The sequence below is a fragment of the Pagrus major genome, chromosome 8, assembly GCF_040436345.1.
Source record: "Pagrus major chromosome 8, Pma_NU_1.0".
Lineage (NCBI taxonomy): Eukaryota > Metazoa > Chordata > Actinopteri > Spariformes > Sparidae > Pagrus > Pagrus major.
The window spans coordinates 13,164,967-13,180,587 of NC_133222.1; the positions used below are offsets into that span (position 1 = coordinate 13,164,967).

The 15,621-nt window shown below is 41.4% G+C and overlaps 1 protein-coding gene across 1 annotated transcript in view; it reads left to right on the forward strand.

Moving 5' to 3' along the window:
• The window catches only part of ano3 (anoctamin 3), a 33,684-nt gene extending 18,527 nt beyond the window's left edge, over positions 1-15,157 (forward strand). Inside the window, 19 exon segments of the mRNA XM_073471813.1 lie at positions 208-339; positions 907-1,013; positions 2,200-2,255; positions 2,346-2,467; positions 3,721-3,855; positions 3,975-4,071; positions 5,384-5,444; positions 8,808-8,890; positions 9,050-9,190; positions 9,555-9,719; positions 9,943-9,979; positions 10,105-10,216; positions 11,313-11,370; positions 11,638-11,735; positions 12,027-12,181; positions 12,322-12,474; positions 13,862-14,018; positions 14,101-14,278; positions 14,826-15,157. Coding sequence (XP_073327914.1) covers positions 208-339; positions 907-1,013; positions 2,200-2,255; positions 2,346-2,467; positions 3,721-3,855; positions 3,975-4,071; positions 5,384-5,444; positions 8,808-8,890; positions 9,050-9,190; positions 9,555-9,719; positions 9,943-9,979; positions 10,105-10,216; positions 11,313-11,370; positions 11,638-11,735; positions 12,027-12,181; positions 12,322-12,474; positions 13,862-14,018; positions 14,101-14,278; positions 14,826-15,008 — 2,230 coding nt within the window. The 3' untranslated portion in view covers positions 15,009-15,157.
• Positions 15,158-15,621: the final 464 nt, after the last annotated feature.

Sequence of the window (15,621 nt, forward strand, 5' to 3'; positions counted from 1 at the left end):
GAGGAAATGGAAAACAATAGTCAGCTGGGTGATGCGTGTACTTGCACATGTGTGTGATGATGTGTTTGTTAGTGGGTGTGAGGTGGTGTGAGCTCGTCAGGGTTGTGTGAGGAGACAAGGTTAGCAGCCACTGTTCCATATCAAAGAAAACAATCTTCATGTTAATCTGCGGCGTTAATCCTGCTCCTCTGTGCGTCTGTGCAGCAGGTTTCATCTGAGATGTCGACAGATAAAAAGCTGGCTTCCCAGAAATCCCATGAAGCTGGACAAAGAGGCCTTGCCTGACCTGGAAGAAACCGACTGCTACACGGCCCCCTTCAGCAGAGCTCGCATGCATCAGTAAGGAGCGCATATACACCGTCATGCATCTGCAGGACTTCACAAACATGATCATAATGGTGGTGTCTGTATCCGTAGTGTTAGCTGATATATATCCTGCTCTGTTTCTCCAGTTCCCTCTAATCCATCACTTCCATTCCTGTCCTGAATTTAGAAAGCAGCAGATGAAATTTGCAATACGACTTCTTTTATATTTTATGTCTTTGAGCCAGAACTCAGACCGATCAAGACAGGCTGATCATAAATAAGATATATCGAAATACAGCAGCAGATGCCCATGAAATGATTAGACTGTTGTTCCGTCTCATTTTTTTCATTTTCACAGCATCTCTTTGATGAAAGGCATCATCTTATCCTGTTTGTCAGAGAATCGTTTCCACTTTTCTTTTTGCTTGTCAGCCTTGACAGTTTTGGGGAAATAATGATGCTGGAATGAACACGAACTTTACACCCCGAATTGAGTTTTGATAAACTTCCCATCGTTATGTGTCCCAGCTCTCATTAACGGGATGATATTGATATCCTGTTACATGACAAATATCTGAGCTGCTGGTATTTTTCTCCCAGCTTCACCATCAACAAGAGAGAGACCTTCTTTTCCAATTCCACCAGAAGCAGAATAGTCCATCATGTCCTGCAGCGCACCAAGTATGAGGATGGAAAATCAAAGATGGGTGAGGCACTGCTCTCTTTCTTTTCTTGCTCCTCACATACAAGTGATAATAATAATTATAGTAATCACATTAGTGGCAGGGGAGGTCCCATGCTCATTTATATATAATAATTTATATGCATCCGGCATAATAAGCTTTTTAGGACTGTTATTTACTGGGAAGGCGAAAGAGTCTGCATATTTTCAAAAAAAAGTTTATGTCCGTTTCTGTTTATGTAGCTTTTTTCACCAGAAACTTTAGTGTACGACTTTATAGAAAGAGGCTTAAATAATTAATGCAAATTAGAGGCATTCAGTAAATTCAATAAAATACAGCAATTCTGTCTTTATTTCTGTCTCTGTGTACTCGAACTATCAGGGGCTGCGGTGAAAGAGACAAGGTTTTGCTGTTAATGTGACTTAGAGAGTGATGGTAGGGTAGTGAAGGGGGAATCATGTCTCTGTTGTTGAGCTGTGGGTGATTAAAATGTGGACTGCTGCTGAGCTGTTGGTATCCTCCAACTCCTGGCTGATCCCTTCTCTCCCTCTGGCTGTTGTTTTTTTGTTTTTTTTGTTTTAGTGTCTGCAGTTACCAAACTGTCCGTCCACTCCCACTCCGCTATCTTGTCCGACTGCTGTCGACATGTTTCGCTGATTAAAGTTTGGCCTTGAAGGGCTGGAAGGGATTTCACAATAATATTTTAATGCTGTTGACCACTCCGCTCTCCAATAAATAAGATCAGCTCCGCCACAAGAGTGGAAAATCCTTTTCAAATCCGCCCCTCCCTGCTCCTGCACTCACTATCAGTGTCAGTCAGGGGATAACAGTGCAAATGAATGCACTATTGTCCTGTGAAAAATAACATTTGATTCATAACTGCTTCAGACAATACAGTACCTGCTGCCAATACAGTCAGTTTATTGTGATGGAGACAATATTTCATGCCAAGTAATAATGGTCCAGCGAAACATTTGTTTTTCAAGTGCTTACAGCTATTTGAATGTCTAACCTGAGTGTTTTAAGCCCCTAATGTGCTTGTCTAATGCAGCTTGTCTGTTACATAATGCATTAAATTGTTATGACTGTGGAAGAGTGGCCTTAAATGAATCTGCCACTGGACCCCTCTCTCAATTACAGCTGGTGCTGAATTTTTAATGTGGTGTCCTTATGCTCATCCTTTGACATGACTTGGTTTATTTTATTGTAGGTATCAACCGGTTATTGGGCAACAACACGTACGAGGCTGCTTTTCCTCCTCATGAGGTGAGAAGATTTTTTTTTATTCGTCCTAAAAACCGGATTAGAGTAAAATTCCTCCTGTAAGGTAGATTTCCTTTCTCTTTGTCTCAACAGGGTGGTTACAAGAGTCAGCACCCAATTAAGACGCACGGTGCCCAGAACCACAGACATCTTCTGTATGAGCGCTGGGCCCGCTGGGGGATCTGGTACAAATACCAGCCACTGGACCTCATCAGGTAATCAGCTTTGCAGCAGGAGACACAGCATCATGAGCTGATTTTGAGCCTTGTTCTGTCAGTATGTTCTGTTTAATAGAACATAGAATGACCCAGTTGTTCATCTCCCTGTATAAATACACTTTGGATGAACCGACCTTAGTTTATGGCAGATTTGGCACCTCTGTGTCGTCTTCATCTTTTTACCAGTGATGGAAAAGTAGACGCGGTGACGAAGAGAAAGTTTGACATTTTGTGAAAAAACACTTATTCACTTTCTTGTCAAGTGTTAGATGAGAGGATCAATACCACTCTCTGGTGTGAAGTACAGAGCTGGAGCCAGGAGGCAATGAGCTCAGCTTTGACTGGATCGAGGGAAAATACACACAAACCTCCGTTTAAAACGACAAATTTCTATTTCTGTTGCAGAATAAACAAACAATAAACAAATTTTGGCTGCATCAGGCAGCTGATTGCAGGGAAAAAGCACAAAAACCCACAGTACACTCTGCTCAGCACCAAATGACAGACATAGTTGGTGTCCAGCTGGTGAAAAAACGGAAGCATTTAGCAGCTAATAATCCAGAAATTTCCCTCAGGAGATCTCAAACAGAGCTAACAGAAAGTGAATATTGGACTTACATTCATCAGGTAGACAGAAACATAACTCCAAATTAATCATAGTGTTGCTCCAATCTGTAAATAGCAACTGTTTGCTAACAATTTCTTTCATCTACTTAACAGGTGATGAAAAATGTTGTGCTCACAACATTTTCCATTCCTTCTAAGTGGCCACATAAGTTGTCCATGCTTGTGTGAAGGGTTTTCTAATGAAATACCTTCATATTTTAAGCATTTCATTCACTGGATTAGTAAAAACAGACATACCCATCTTTACTCAGCTCTCTCGATTGAATTTTCATTACCGTGTCCTCCCTCGTTGTGTATACAGCCTTGCATACACACTTGGGAGTTTCCTGATACAGCTAATTGCCACTGAGCTGCTTTACCGGAGTGGTTTTAAAATAAATGTCTTGCTCAAGGGCACCTTGACAGCTGTGGTTTAGGACGCAGATACAATTATTGATTTGTTTCCCACCTGAGCATTATAACGTGTGACCTTTCAGCCCAGCTGCCTCTCTATCCATTAAGCTACCACGACTACCTCACAGTACACTAACTTCACCCACAACTTCACTGCAAGTAAACATGGCCACATTAAATGTAACAGCCAACACAGTTTTAACCACTCCATCTGTCTTTCTCTGCCCCAGGAGGTACTTTGGTGAGAAAATCGGTCTTTACTTTGCGTGGTTGGGCTGGTACACTGGCATGCTGATCCCTGCCGCCCTGGTCGGCGTTTTTGTCTTCCTCTATGGTCTCTTCACGATGGACTCAAGCCAAGTCAGGTCAGACAACTGCTTCACACAACTTCACACAACTGCATACTATTTTAGATTGCTTGTATTGACATTATTTTTTATGAATGTGTAATTTAAAACATTGTCTTGATTTATTGTCTCTGCAGTAAAGAGATTTGTGAAGCCAACACTACCATCATGTGTCCTATGTGTGAGGACTCCTGTAGCCCGTGGACGCTGAGTGACAGTTGTGTCTACGCGAAGGTCAGTGCAGTTCCTCAGACTCCTCCATAGTCACAGCATTCATTATGTCCAGAGTTTCTCAACCAGGCTACACATTTTTTAGTTACAGAAACATCTTTTGTTATTGTTTTGACTGAGAGACCCCTAGTGGCAAAAATGACATACTGTGCCTTTAAGAAAGATAAAGAAGATCAACACCACTCAAGTACCTGTCCGATAAATATGAAGCTACAACAAGCAACCAGTTAGCTTAGCTTAGCACAACAACTAGAAACAAGGGGAAACTAGACTTGCAAAAAGATGCAATAATCAATCAGCAAGGGACTGGAATTGGCTGGTTTTCAGCATGACTGGCAACTGGCTGATCGGTGTCAGATATATCCGATTCTGTGCCGGTCAGGTTTACATACATGCCACCAGCCCCCAAACTGGGTCGCCAGCCCGAACTGAAAGAAAGAAACTAAATATGTTGTGTAATTTACCCAAAATATGTGCACTCGTTTCATTTTCAGGTCAGTGTGAGAGTCTACTGCTGTCTGTCTTTGTGTTTCACTGCGGGAGCAGCTTCCAGACAGACATGGAGCAGAGCAGAGGCAGGGATGTTACTCGAGTTGACGACAAGATGTGTTGTGATCTGTGCACCTGTTTTCTTTTGGGAAAATAAAACATTGTGGCCGAGGGTTATTGATTGCACATTCACTTTGAGGGTAAGGATCTGTTGTCTGAACCAGAGCAGCAAACTTTTTATTCTGGAGTCCTGTATAGACCATTATATACTGCATAAATGCTGATAAGAGGGAGTTAAAATTTCAATAACAGGCCATTGAAATAGATACAACATGTTATTGTTATTTAAACCTCAGTGTTCTAGAACAAATATACCATTTTATTGTTATTATAGTTTTTAGAAAGAAAGAAAATCGAAAATTGTAATCAGTAGGTCAGACTTTTAAAAAATCAGAAACCGGAATCGGCAAAAAAATAAGATATAACATGTTAGGTGTAGCGGGGGTGCCACATTCGTTACTGGTGGACAGAGCCAGGCTAGCTGTTTCACCCTGTTTCCAGTATTTATGCTAAGCTAACCTACCTGGCTCCCACATGTAGCTTCATATTCACCGTGCAAACATCAGAGTGGTATCAATCTTATCTCGTCTGACTCTCAACAAGAAAGTAAATACCCTTATTTCCCAAAATTTGAACAGTTCCTTCCGGCCACAAACTCAAGGATGAGACACTCTGAAGTTGATGATTGTGAGACAGTCTTGAGATGTATTTGACAAAAGTGAAGCGCGCTTTTTCATAGCAGCCCTTCATGTGCTTGTATTTCTAGGTGACCCATCTGTTTGATAATGGCGGCACCGTGTTCTTCGCTATCTTCATGGCTATTTGGGGTAGGTGGAGGCTGTTTTTGTTTGTCCTCTTTTTGTGAACACACTTTGTGAACACTTGTTGTGATATATCAACTCTGTTCCTCGCTTGAAACAAACCCTTCTGGAATTGAAAGCTATTTATACAATACTGTGTCAGTGCTCATGCTTCTACTCTCCACTCAACTCCTCCAAACACATTAAGCTTTTCAACTGAGAATTCAACACCGTAAACACTCTGCGGTGCAAACACAGAAGATCCTCACTCTGTGATACATTTGTCAGCGAATAAATCAGGTTTCTCTGAGTGAGCGTCTGCACTTACACTTCCACCGCTGTTCTAATGTAATTAGTCGGATAATTAAACATATCTCAAGGGGGAGGCTGTTACATTTGGCTGTCAGGGTTGCAGGATTGCACCATGATAGCGATATATTGCAGCTATGGCTCCCACAGCTATAATATGTTTTGTAATCTGGAGTGTGAGTGTTACTGTGCAGCATCTGGCCCAGATCCATATATCTGTCAGCCTGGTATATAATCACCTGTGCCCGGAGGGAACACTTGGCACATTGTGTTCCGAGTTTGGGCTAAATGAAGGGCCAAGGAGCGCTGGAGAGCCGAGGGATGTCCAGCCAGCCTCGCTGACTGAGGTCTGTTGCTCTGAATCCTCCATGACGGCCTTTGGCAATGTGGACCAAAGTAGGAGTACTGCGCCACTGAGTGAGTGCACTCCAGGTCTGCTGTGTGTGAGCGAGTGTGTGCGAGATAGAGATGAGAAATTGGTTAGCCCAAGGGAGCGAATGTAGGTATCTGAAAAGGCTGCTTTCTCTCTCTCTCTCTCTTTAAACAAAAGTGGGTCAAGCTATATTAAACTTCAACATCTTCAACAGCACTGAAAGTTGTTCTGACTGAGGATTCACATTCTTGTGCTTTTTAAGGCCATGATTCCCATATTTATCTCCATCACTGGAAATCATTTTGTTTTTACTTTAAAAGGATTCAAAAATAACACATGGAGGGCTGCAACTCACACTTACTCTCAGCATCCTATTAGTCTGCTGATTTTTCTCTATTATTGCTGAAGCTAAAGATGGAACAAAATACTATAAAAATGTCTACCCACAATTCCCGAGAGCCCAAAGTGATGTCATGTAACTGCTTGTTTTGTCTGACCAACAGACTAACACCTTAGTATGGCAAAGAAAAGCAGCAAATTCTCGTAATTGACTTAACTGTTAAAATTGATTTCTTTATCGTTGATCGACTTATCGATGAATCAATTAAAAATTGTTTCAGCTCTAAACACATGTATGGAAGGCACGTAGGCCTACACGTTCTGTATTACTGTCGGCCTTGTTCTTATAGTCTATATTAAAAGGCCGATCTCAATATATCATAGGATCAGCTACTATTTTGTTACAATGCACGAGCACTGTAGGCCTGCCCTGTTCCTAAAATGTACATTTTGCACGATAATTGCACCATGTAGGCTGCTGATTTTTCCCTATTTTAACCCGCTGTATTGTGCACATTACATGTTTAATGTGCTGCTGAAGTCAAAGTAAAGAAATGTTCTGTTAGGTTTAAGTGATCTTTGACTTTATTTCCACAGTTAACATTGTTTGACTATTACAGAAGGCTCGCAGCTTCACACCAGGAGTTTCTGACTGAGCACTAACAGAATAATCTGTCTCAGTTTATAGAATGGGTATGAAAATGCCAAATTACTTGCTTTAATGAATCGGCTTGGCATTTAATATTCCTCACAGTCACTGCTGTAGGAAGTCCAAGCTGCATGTTGATCAGTGTAAGTCGAATTATTTTTGCCTTAATCATTATTTAAAACACCAAATTATACACTAACTAGTTCAGGTTGGGAACCCATAGGTTTATGAATATTTGTCCATTTAGAGTTGCTTGAAATATGACAAATGCTTTGTGAGTGTAGCTGAGATTATTCCTTCAAAACAAGTGTACTTTCTGGGATTCCCGGGACAGAGTGAATAGAAAATGTATAATTTGCGGGAAAAATAATCAACCCCTAACTTACATATAAGTTACCATACCAGAAGACGTTAAAACTTGTTTTAAAGTCGGTAACATTCAGTCATAAAGATTTGTTTTTTCTGGAGCTAAAAGTCGCTAACAAGTCAGCCATCTTGCTTCCTTCTCATCTCTGTTGTTGCTCAAACGTGCAGTGCCGATCAGGCAGAATATACAGATTCGGTCGCAACAGCACTGATTAAAATACATTTCTAGCAAAAAGAAAGACTTGACATTTGTGTTACACAACTTGCTAACACACAGTATATGTACTATGTGTTAAGAGTGCATGAAGAAATTAAAAGCACTTGGAAGAAAGCATGAATTAATTTAGTCCCGTGTAGAAATGGGCTAGGTTTGCTCTTCAGCCTCTTGTGGCTGAAATAAGTATTACAACAACAAACAAAAAAACTTCTTTTGCTTGTTCTTAAGTCATAAACACAGGAGAGAAAACTGTTCAGATCAAACTTAGAAAATGTGCCACCATTGTTTTTCTTAGTTGCCTCTCAGGGCTTCCATACACTAGTTCAGCATTGTAAAACATGAAGAATGCACAAGTAAGAGCTGCTTTAATGCTGCACAGCACTGATCGAATACTCATGTCAGTTTTCATCAGACGTCCGTCCTCCTGCTACAGAATCACACACGTATGTATAATGAAAACTGACAAAAGTGCTGAATCGGTAGTATAATGTTACAGTGTGCTGCACATCGTAGATCATACATGATTGCACTGCTCTTTTCCACTGATCTGGTGCTGTATTTGCACTCACGCTACTGAGACACATTTTTCCACATTTATTGAACCACATAAGTGTTGATCCTGAAGTGTGCGTGCCATGCTGCCTTTAGGAAAGCCTTTTCTTTCTGGTGTCATGTATCTGTAATGAACCAGAATACGTGAAAAGTCTTGACAGAAAAAGATTACCAGCAGGAATTCCTGGTGTTGTGTGCAGCTCGAGTCACAATAGAGTCCCACACAAAGGAAACAATGCCTCCAGACTGAATTCTGCCCACAGAAAATCTTTCAACACAAAATGGATCTCGCCTGACAAAGACATGATTTGGGGTGAAACTTTGTACAAGGAAAGCCTATTCGCTTTTGCCACTTTTCTTTAACTTCACCGCAGAGACGAAGAGAGAGGGAGAGAGTCTGTGAACTGATGGCTGTAATCAGTTTCCATAATGGGTTGTGCAGGTCGCTGCAGCCTGTGTTTCACTCTGGATATCCGACATGATGTGGTGTTAATGGCCCTCTGCAGTCACATGATTCTCAATCACACTGTGTGTTACATATCATCGTTGATCAATAACGTAACTGATTCCTGATCCCCTCTGCAGCCACAGTATTCCTGGAGTTCTGGAAAAGGAGGAGGGCAGAACTGACTTATGACTGGGATCTCATTGATTGGGAGGAGGAAGAGGTACGTCAGCAATATCCCCAAATAGATCTGATATCATTTGATTACCTCTACACTCATGCAGCACGTGACTCACATGTTATAAAAAGAAGACATGTTGCCTCATCAGGCATATACGCCTTCAATTCGGTAGTTCATAGTGAAATGTGTGTTGTTAATCAGGAGGAGCTCAGGCCTCAGTTTGAAGCCAAGTACTCCAGGGTGGAGAGAGTCAACCCCATCTCTGGCAAGCCTGAGCCTTTCCAGCCCTTCTCAGACAAACTCAGCCGGCTCATGGTGTCCGTGTCCGGAATATTCTTCATGGTAAAACCTTTGATCTTTGAATAATCTGCCCTTTTGGGATTTAGGCTCAGAGTGGGATCGCCGTCATTATGTGTGCAACCTTATGATGTCCCAGCGGTGTCATAACAGCTCCCCCTGCTGGATGAAAACTGTAATGAAATAGTGGATCTGGCCTTTCTGATGGCCTAATTTCTCCTGTTTGCTGATTACATTTGAATGATGAGTGTTTTGCTTTTGTGATTATTTAATACATTCTCAATCAATAGGTTTCCCTTTTCATGCTGCACAGTTTGTTCATTATAAGATGAGATAATTAAACTGGAGCGTTCGTCTGTTTTTAAACACATACCCCCTCCTTCCTTTTCTCCATCATCTCTCCGCTTAGATTTCCCTCGTTCTGACAGCTGTCTTCGCTGTGGTGGTTTTCCGTCTCATTGCGATTGAGAAGTTTGCTTCCCTCAAGTGGTATTTTGTGAAGAAGAACTGGCAGTTTGCCACGTCTGGCACTGGCGTCTGCATAAACTTTATGATCATCATGTCTCTCAATGTGGTGGGTGTCTGGACAAGCATCATCTGGCACGTTTACGTACACTGTCCAACAGATGTTTCATGAAACATTTATTTAGAACTTTGTTCCAGGAGCTATCACATCCACAGCCAGAAAGACTTTGGTGTTTTTTTTGCTGAGATTCCTGTTTGCCTCTCTTTGTCATGACCATTACCCCACTCAACCTTTTCCCTGTTGATGCTTATGAGTTCTATCATCTTGCCAGGTGTATGAAAAGGTGGCCTATTTGCTGACAAATTTAGGTGAGCGTTGTCCACATGCCGCATTAATTTATACCTTCATTATCTCTTGCTTCCCAGATGGTTGGCAAGCATTTATTTTCTCCCTCGTTCACCCTATGACCCCCCCCCTTTTTCTCCCCTCTCAGAGCACCCACGGACAGAGTCTGAGTGGGAGAACAGCTTTGCTCTGAAGATGTTCCTGTTCCAGTTTGTGAATTTGAACAGCTCCACGTTTTACATCGCTTTCTTCCTCGGAAGGTAGGCTGGCTGCCATGAACTCTACGGTTCCTGTTTACATTGAATTTAATGAGAGATTTTGCAAAGATGTTTTGCTTCAGACTCCCATGTCATGACTGCCAAGTCTCTTTCCCTTTTCCTTCTCAGTTAAGTTCAGTTTGGACCTCATGCTTTTTAGAAAATGCTGCCCTGAGTATAACCCCGGTTTCAAAGAAATTGGGACACTGTGTAAAACAAATAAAACGGAATATTGATAATTTGTAAACCCTTTTTGACATACACTCAATTGACAATACCACAATATTTTACCCCGTTAACATGATTGATTTTTGTAAAAATATTATTTTTCTGTATTTGATGCAAGCAACACATTTCAAACAAGTTGGAACAATAAAACTCAAAATCATTTACCTCAAACCTTTACTTTCAAAAGTTATCAGATTAATAAACAAAAAAGAAAGCTACCGACACTCAACAAATATACATTTTCACTACTTATTCCGGTAAATAATTTCAGCATTCAGGTTACAAGTTGTAATAATGTTGATGTTCAAAGTCACTTCCTCATTTTAAGTAGCAGTTAAATAATCTGCAAAAAAAGTTTAAGTTTTATAATCACAAAAGAAAGTAAATGCTACTGGCACTTGATATTTTTGAGGTAATAGGACAAATAATTCTAAATTAATCTAATTATTTAATTTCAGTTTTCAGATTGTAGTGGTTACATAATCTGCAAAGAAAAAAGTAAATTTCAATAGAATAATAATAATAATAATAATAATAATAATAATGATGATGATGACAAAAGAAAGCAAATGCTACTGGCACTCAATATTTTTAAGTTAGCAGGACAATAAATTTAGATATTTCACAACTTATTCCAATTAATTCAAAATAAACTGTTGTCTGTAAACAGAGTTAATTTGATTGCATTCTGTTTTATTCACATTTTACGCACCGTCTCAACTTTTTGGAAGCGAGGCTGTAGAAATTTGACCAAGCCGAGAGGTTTATTGAACATAATTAGCACCTTTAAGTATCTTTTTTCCTGCTCAGAGTTTATTAGTTTTCCTCTGATTGAATCTGCAGCTAATGTTGCCAATCTCAATCTCTTCAGGTTTGCTGGCAGGCCTGGAAAATACAATAAACTCTTTAATCGATGGAGACTGGAGGAGGTGAGTGCAGTGAGACATCTCCATAAGTGGTCTGATCACTGCCTTCTGTTCCAGGATATATTTAGAGTTTTCATGTCATTCATCTTTCTAATGATGCGTCTGTATATTAGAACCATTAATCTCCCACATAATTACTGGGATTTTGAATTTTAATGATCAAAAAACAGAATTGAACGAACTGTGTCCCAGGATTCGCTCATGGCTTTGAATTATCTGCCATGAAATATGGATGTCACAGTTTGTTCATTCTAAATGTCTTTTCCTCAGTGTCACCCGAGTGGCTGTTTGATTGATCTGTGCCTGCAAATGGGAGTCATCATGTTCTTCAAACAAATCTGGAACAACTTCATGGAGCTCGGCTATCCGTAAGTAATATGCTATTATAATCATTCGCTTCTTTCTTTATGGATCATTAGAAATGCCATATTTAATCCTCGATGCAGTAAATTCAAGTGATTGGCATTTTACAAACCTTGTGTAATATTCTGTTTAGTTTCTTTGTCCTTTAGCTCATTAGCATATGAAAAGGATTTTCTCCTGCAAAAACACATCAAATCCTCTTGTGTGGGGCTTAGTAAGAGGGTTCATGCAGCGCTCAGCGCCTTGTCAGAAATAATTGCTTTGAGTTGACAGTTAGCTACTTGCTACATTTCCAGTTTGCTGCAGAACTGGTGGTCTCGCAGAAAGATGAAGAAAGGAGGTGGTGCAGGGCAGAATGTAGAGAATAAAGCCCAGCTTCCACAGTGGGACAAAGACTGGAATCTGCAGCCGATGAACGCCCATGGACTGGTGGACGAATACCTTGAAATGGGTAAAACACGACTCCCTTTTGCAGTGTTATATATTGTCTGAAGAGGGTAGTTCAAAAAAAATATGGTTGTTAATGCAGTGTGTGCCAGAGTTGAGACGGACATCCTCTGAAGTTCATCCAAGTGTTTCTTTCCTCTGCAGTTCTCCAGTTTGGCTTCACTACAATATTTGTAGCAGCGTTCCCTCTGGCTCCTCTCCTGGCTCTGCTCAACAACATCATTGAGATTCGTCTTGACGCCTACAAGTTTGTCACTCAGTGGAGGAGGCCCATGCCTGCACGAGCCACTGACATAGGTCAGCGTGATCTCTGACTGCCCCCGCACCTCCTCAGTGCCTCTCACACAGAGTCTGTCTGTATTTTTAGATCAGAGATGCTTTACCAACAGTAAAACATTTCCATCCTATGGAGATAGATATGTTCCCATATCCTCTGTGTCTGTCCCGCCATATGTTGCACCTCCCCTCCCACCAGCCCACCTCCGCATATGACTACAAACACCACCCTCCAACTGCCAGATAATATATGAACAAATGCTTCTTGTGGCATGCTGCCCTGTAATTAAAGGAAGAATCCACACTGAAACATTTAGGAAGCTGTAATGAACACATTATGTTTCAGTGGCACAGAATCAAAGAGCAAAGCATCTTTGTAGGTCTAAGCTGATATTTACTGATTATACAGAAACAAAACTAATGCAGGAAAAGCAGAGAGATGATTAAGACTTTATTGCAATACAGCCAAACAAACATGATGTATTCAGAAGAACACAGTTCACAAACTATTTGGTAACTTGGCTGCTTATGTGGGTTTATAAACAGTATGTTCTTGCACCATCTCTGGAGGCTGTTGACACTCATTCTGGTGAAGTATTAACTGAATAGGAGTAAATGAAGCTCGATGAGGGAGACAGTTCATCACAAAATAATTCCTGGAATGTTAGTAAATGTCACAAATGAGTAGTTTTATGACAGAATCAAAGGACTGAGGAGTTTTTCTTTCCAGTTGTGTGTCATTATCTTCTGCTGGATGCACTTTAATGTTTCACCAATAAAAAGCCACACAGAACTGAAGTTCTGTGAAAAAGACAACTGTTCAACTCCACCCCTCCGGAAGAGCCATCACATCTATCTTTAACTTTGTTTACTTTGTGTTTTGCCTCTTTTTTGGCAAATAAATTACCCTCAAAATATGAGTGTAGGGAGGTGGAGAGAGTCTGTAACCACAACTGTTAAAGAAAAAAAAGTGTACAAAGAACTATTACACTAGATTACTAGTGAAAAAGCAACCAGATGAACTCATAAACAAAATATGCACAATGCCTAACATCTTTTCATGGATTATACACGTTATTATCATATGTGTGTTATCACACAAAAAAATATAATATTTCACTTTTTAATATCATGGTTATTGTGAATATCGGTACACAAACGATACATCAACAGCTTACCCAACAAACAAGCCGAGGAAAACGACATGACAGACATCAATTCAAAGAAAACACAAACATCCACAGTGCTCTACATCCATCAAAGAGATTTAAAGTGATTTAAAGGGATCAGCTAGTCTAATGTAGATGAAGGGATGCAGATTTTACATATAATCATACTGAACACTCATCTTCCTTTACATTTCATTAATTCATGAAAAATGTTTATTCTCCTCTGGCTTTGCTGTTAGGTATCTGGCATGGGATTCTGGAAGGAATCGGCGTGCTGGCAGTCATCACCAACGCCTTCGTCATTGCCATCACCTCAGACTACATCCCCCGCTTTGTTTACGCCTTCAAATATGGCCCGTGTGTGGACAAGGGACACCACCACGAGGATGAGTAAGCGTTGAATGTAATGCGTAAGCTTTTAATATATCCGGTGGAGTGGCTCGTGTTGTGGTCTGATAGCTTCTCCTCTCGCCCTCAGGTGTTTGCGAGGCTACATGAACAGCAGCCTGTCTGTGTTCGAGTCGAACAATAGCCAGCACAGATACTGCAGGTATAGAGACTACAGAGCACCGCCCTGGAGCTCAATGCCGTACGAATTCACCCTGCAGTTTTGGCACGTCTTGGCTGCCAGACTGGCCTTCATCATCGTCTTTGAGGTCTGTGAGCACCCCCACCTCCCCCCTTGTTCTTTTTTGTGTGTTTACCAGCAGGGCAGGCGGCTCAAACTAAATCCTCTTATGTCTTCTCAAGTCTGAAATTACTGAATATTTTGTAGTTTTATAATTTCTTTAGCTTTTATTAATTCATGTGTTGTCAATGTTACATGAAAACCTCACAAGTCTAATTTGGCTGATTCTCACGCTTTGAATGAATCTCACTGCTGCAGAATGCTGAGAAATTTCACTCAAAACCCACAGAATAAATCCCAAATTACATGGTGGTCCTGCTAAAAAAGGCACCATGTTTCTCTTTCTCTCTCCAAAAATGTTCCCCTGACAACGCTGCCTTATGCATCGATTTATACAGTGAGAAAAACTGGCATAATATACAGCTATAAAACATTATAGGGAACATAAAGGTCTTTATTGTGGTGGCAGACGGGGTAAACCTTTGCATGCCTTTTGTATTATGCAGCAAAAACTGGCAAATAAATTGTGTGTGTTCTGTGGAAGGTAACTCATAAATGATTAATGCTCCCCTCAGCACCTGGTGTTCGGGATCAAGTCCTTCATAGCGTACCTCATTCCGGACATTCCCAAGGATCTCTGCGATCGCATGAGGAGGGAGAAGTACCTGATGCAGGAGATGATGTACGAAGCAGAACTGGAGCACCTACAGAAGGAGAGAAAGAAGAACGGACGGCGTTATCACCACGAGTGGCCTTAGCTTCACCCCCCCACGTCTCCACAACTCGCCGCACAGCCCTCGACTCACAGGCACAACCTTCCCCCTGCCTGCTTTGTCATGTATTTTAGCTTTGAGAGTCTAGCTTCACTCGGCTGATTCTGTACACCAAAGACACCCCCTCTGGTAACCAGATCCTCCCCAAAACCTGTCTGACTCCAGGCTGGTCACTCCCTCGCCATCTGTTCCACGTCCAGTGTTGGCGCTGTTCTTGGTTTTGGCTCCGCCCCGCCCTGATCCCCCACCTGCCTCCATCCAGCAGGTTGCCCTTGTCTGTGCCGTGTCATGGCTTCACTGGAAAAACCTGTGCAATTGTAACGTCTACTATGCAGATCAAGGGCTGCAGATCACCACTGTTCACTTTTGGCCCCCATCCTGCACTCTCTGTATGTGTGTGTGGCAGCTAGCACCCCCCCGCTTTGACTCTGCAGTCTGGTGCAGCTCGCAGCATGGCTGTGTTTATCTCCCATGAGCATCAGTGGAGCCGCTGCTCTGCTGGTCATGTGAGAGAGCTCCTGTGGCACTCAACGTTTCTTGTAGCAAAAGTGATTCTGGTGATGTGGCTACCAAATACAACGGACACTGTTCTTGCAAA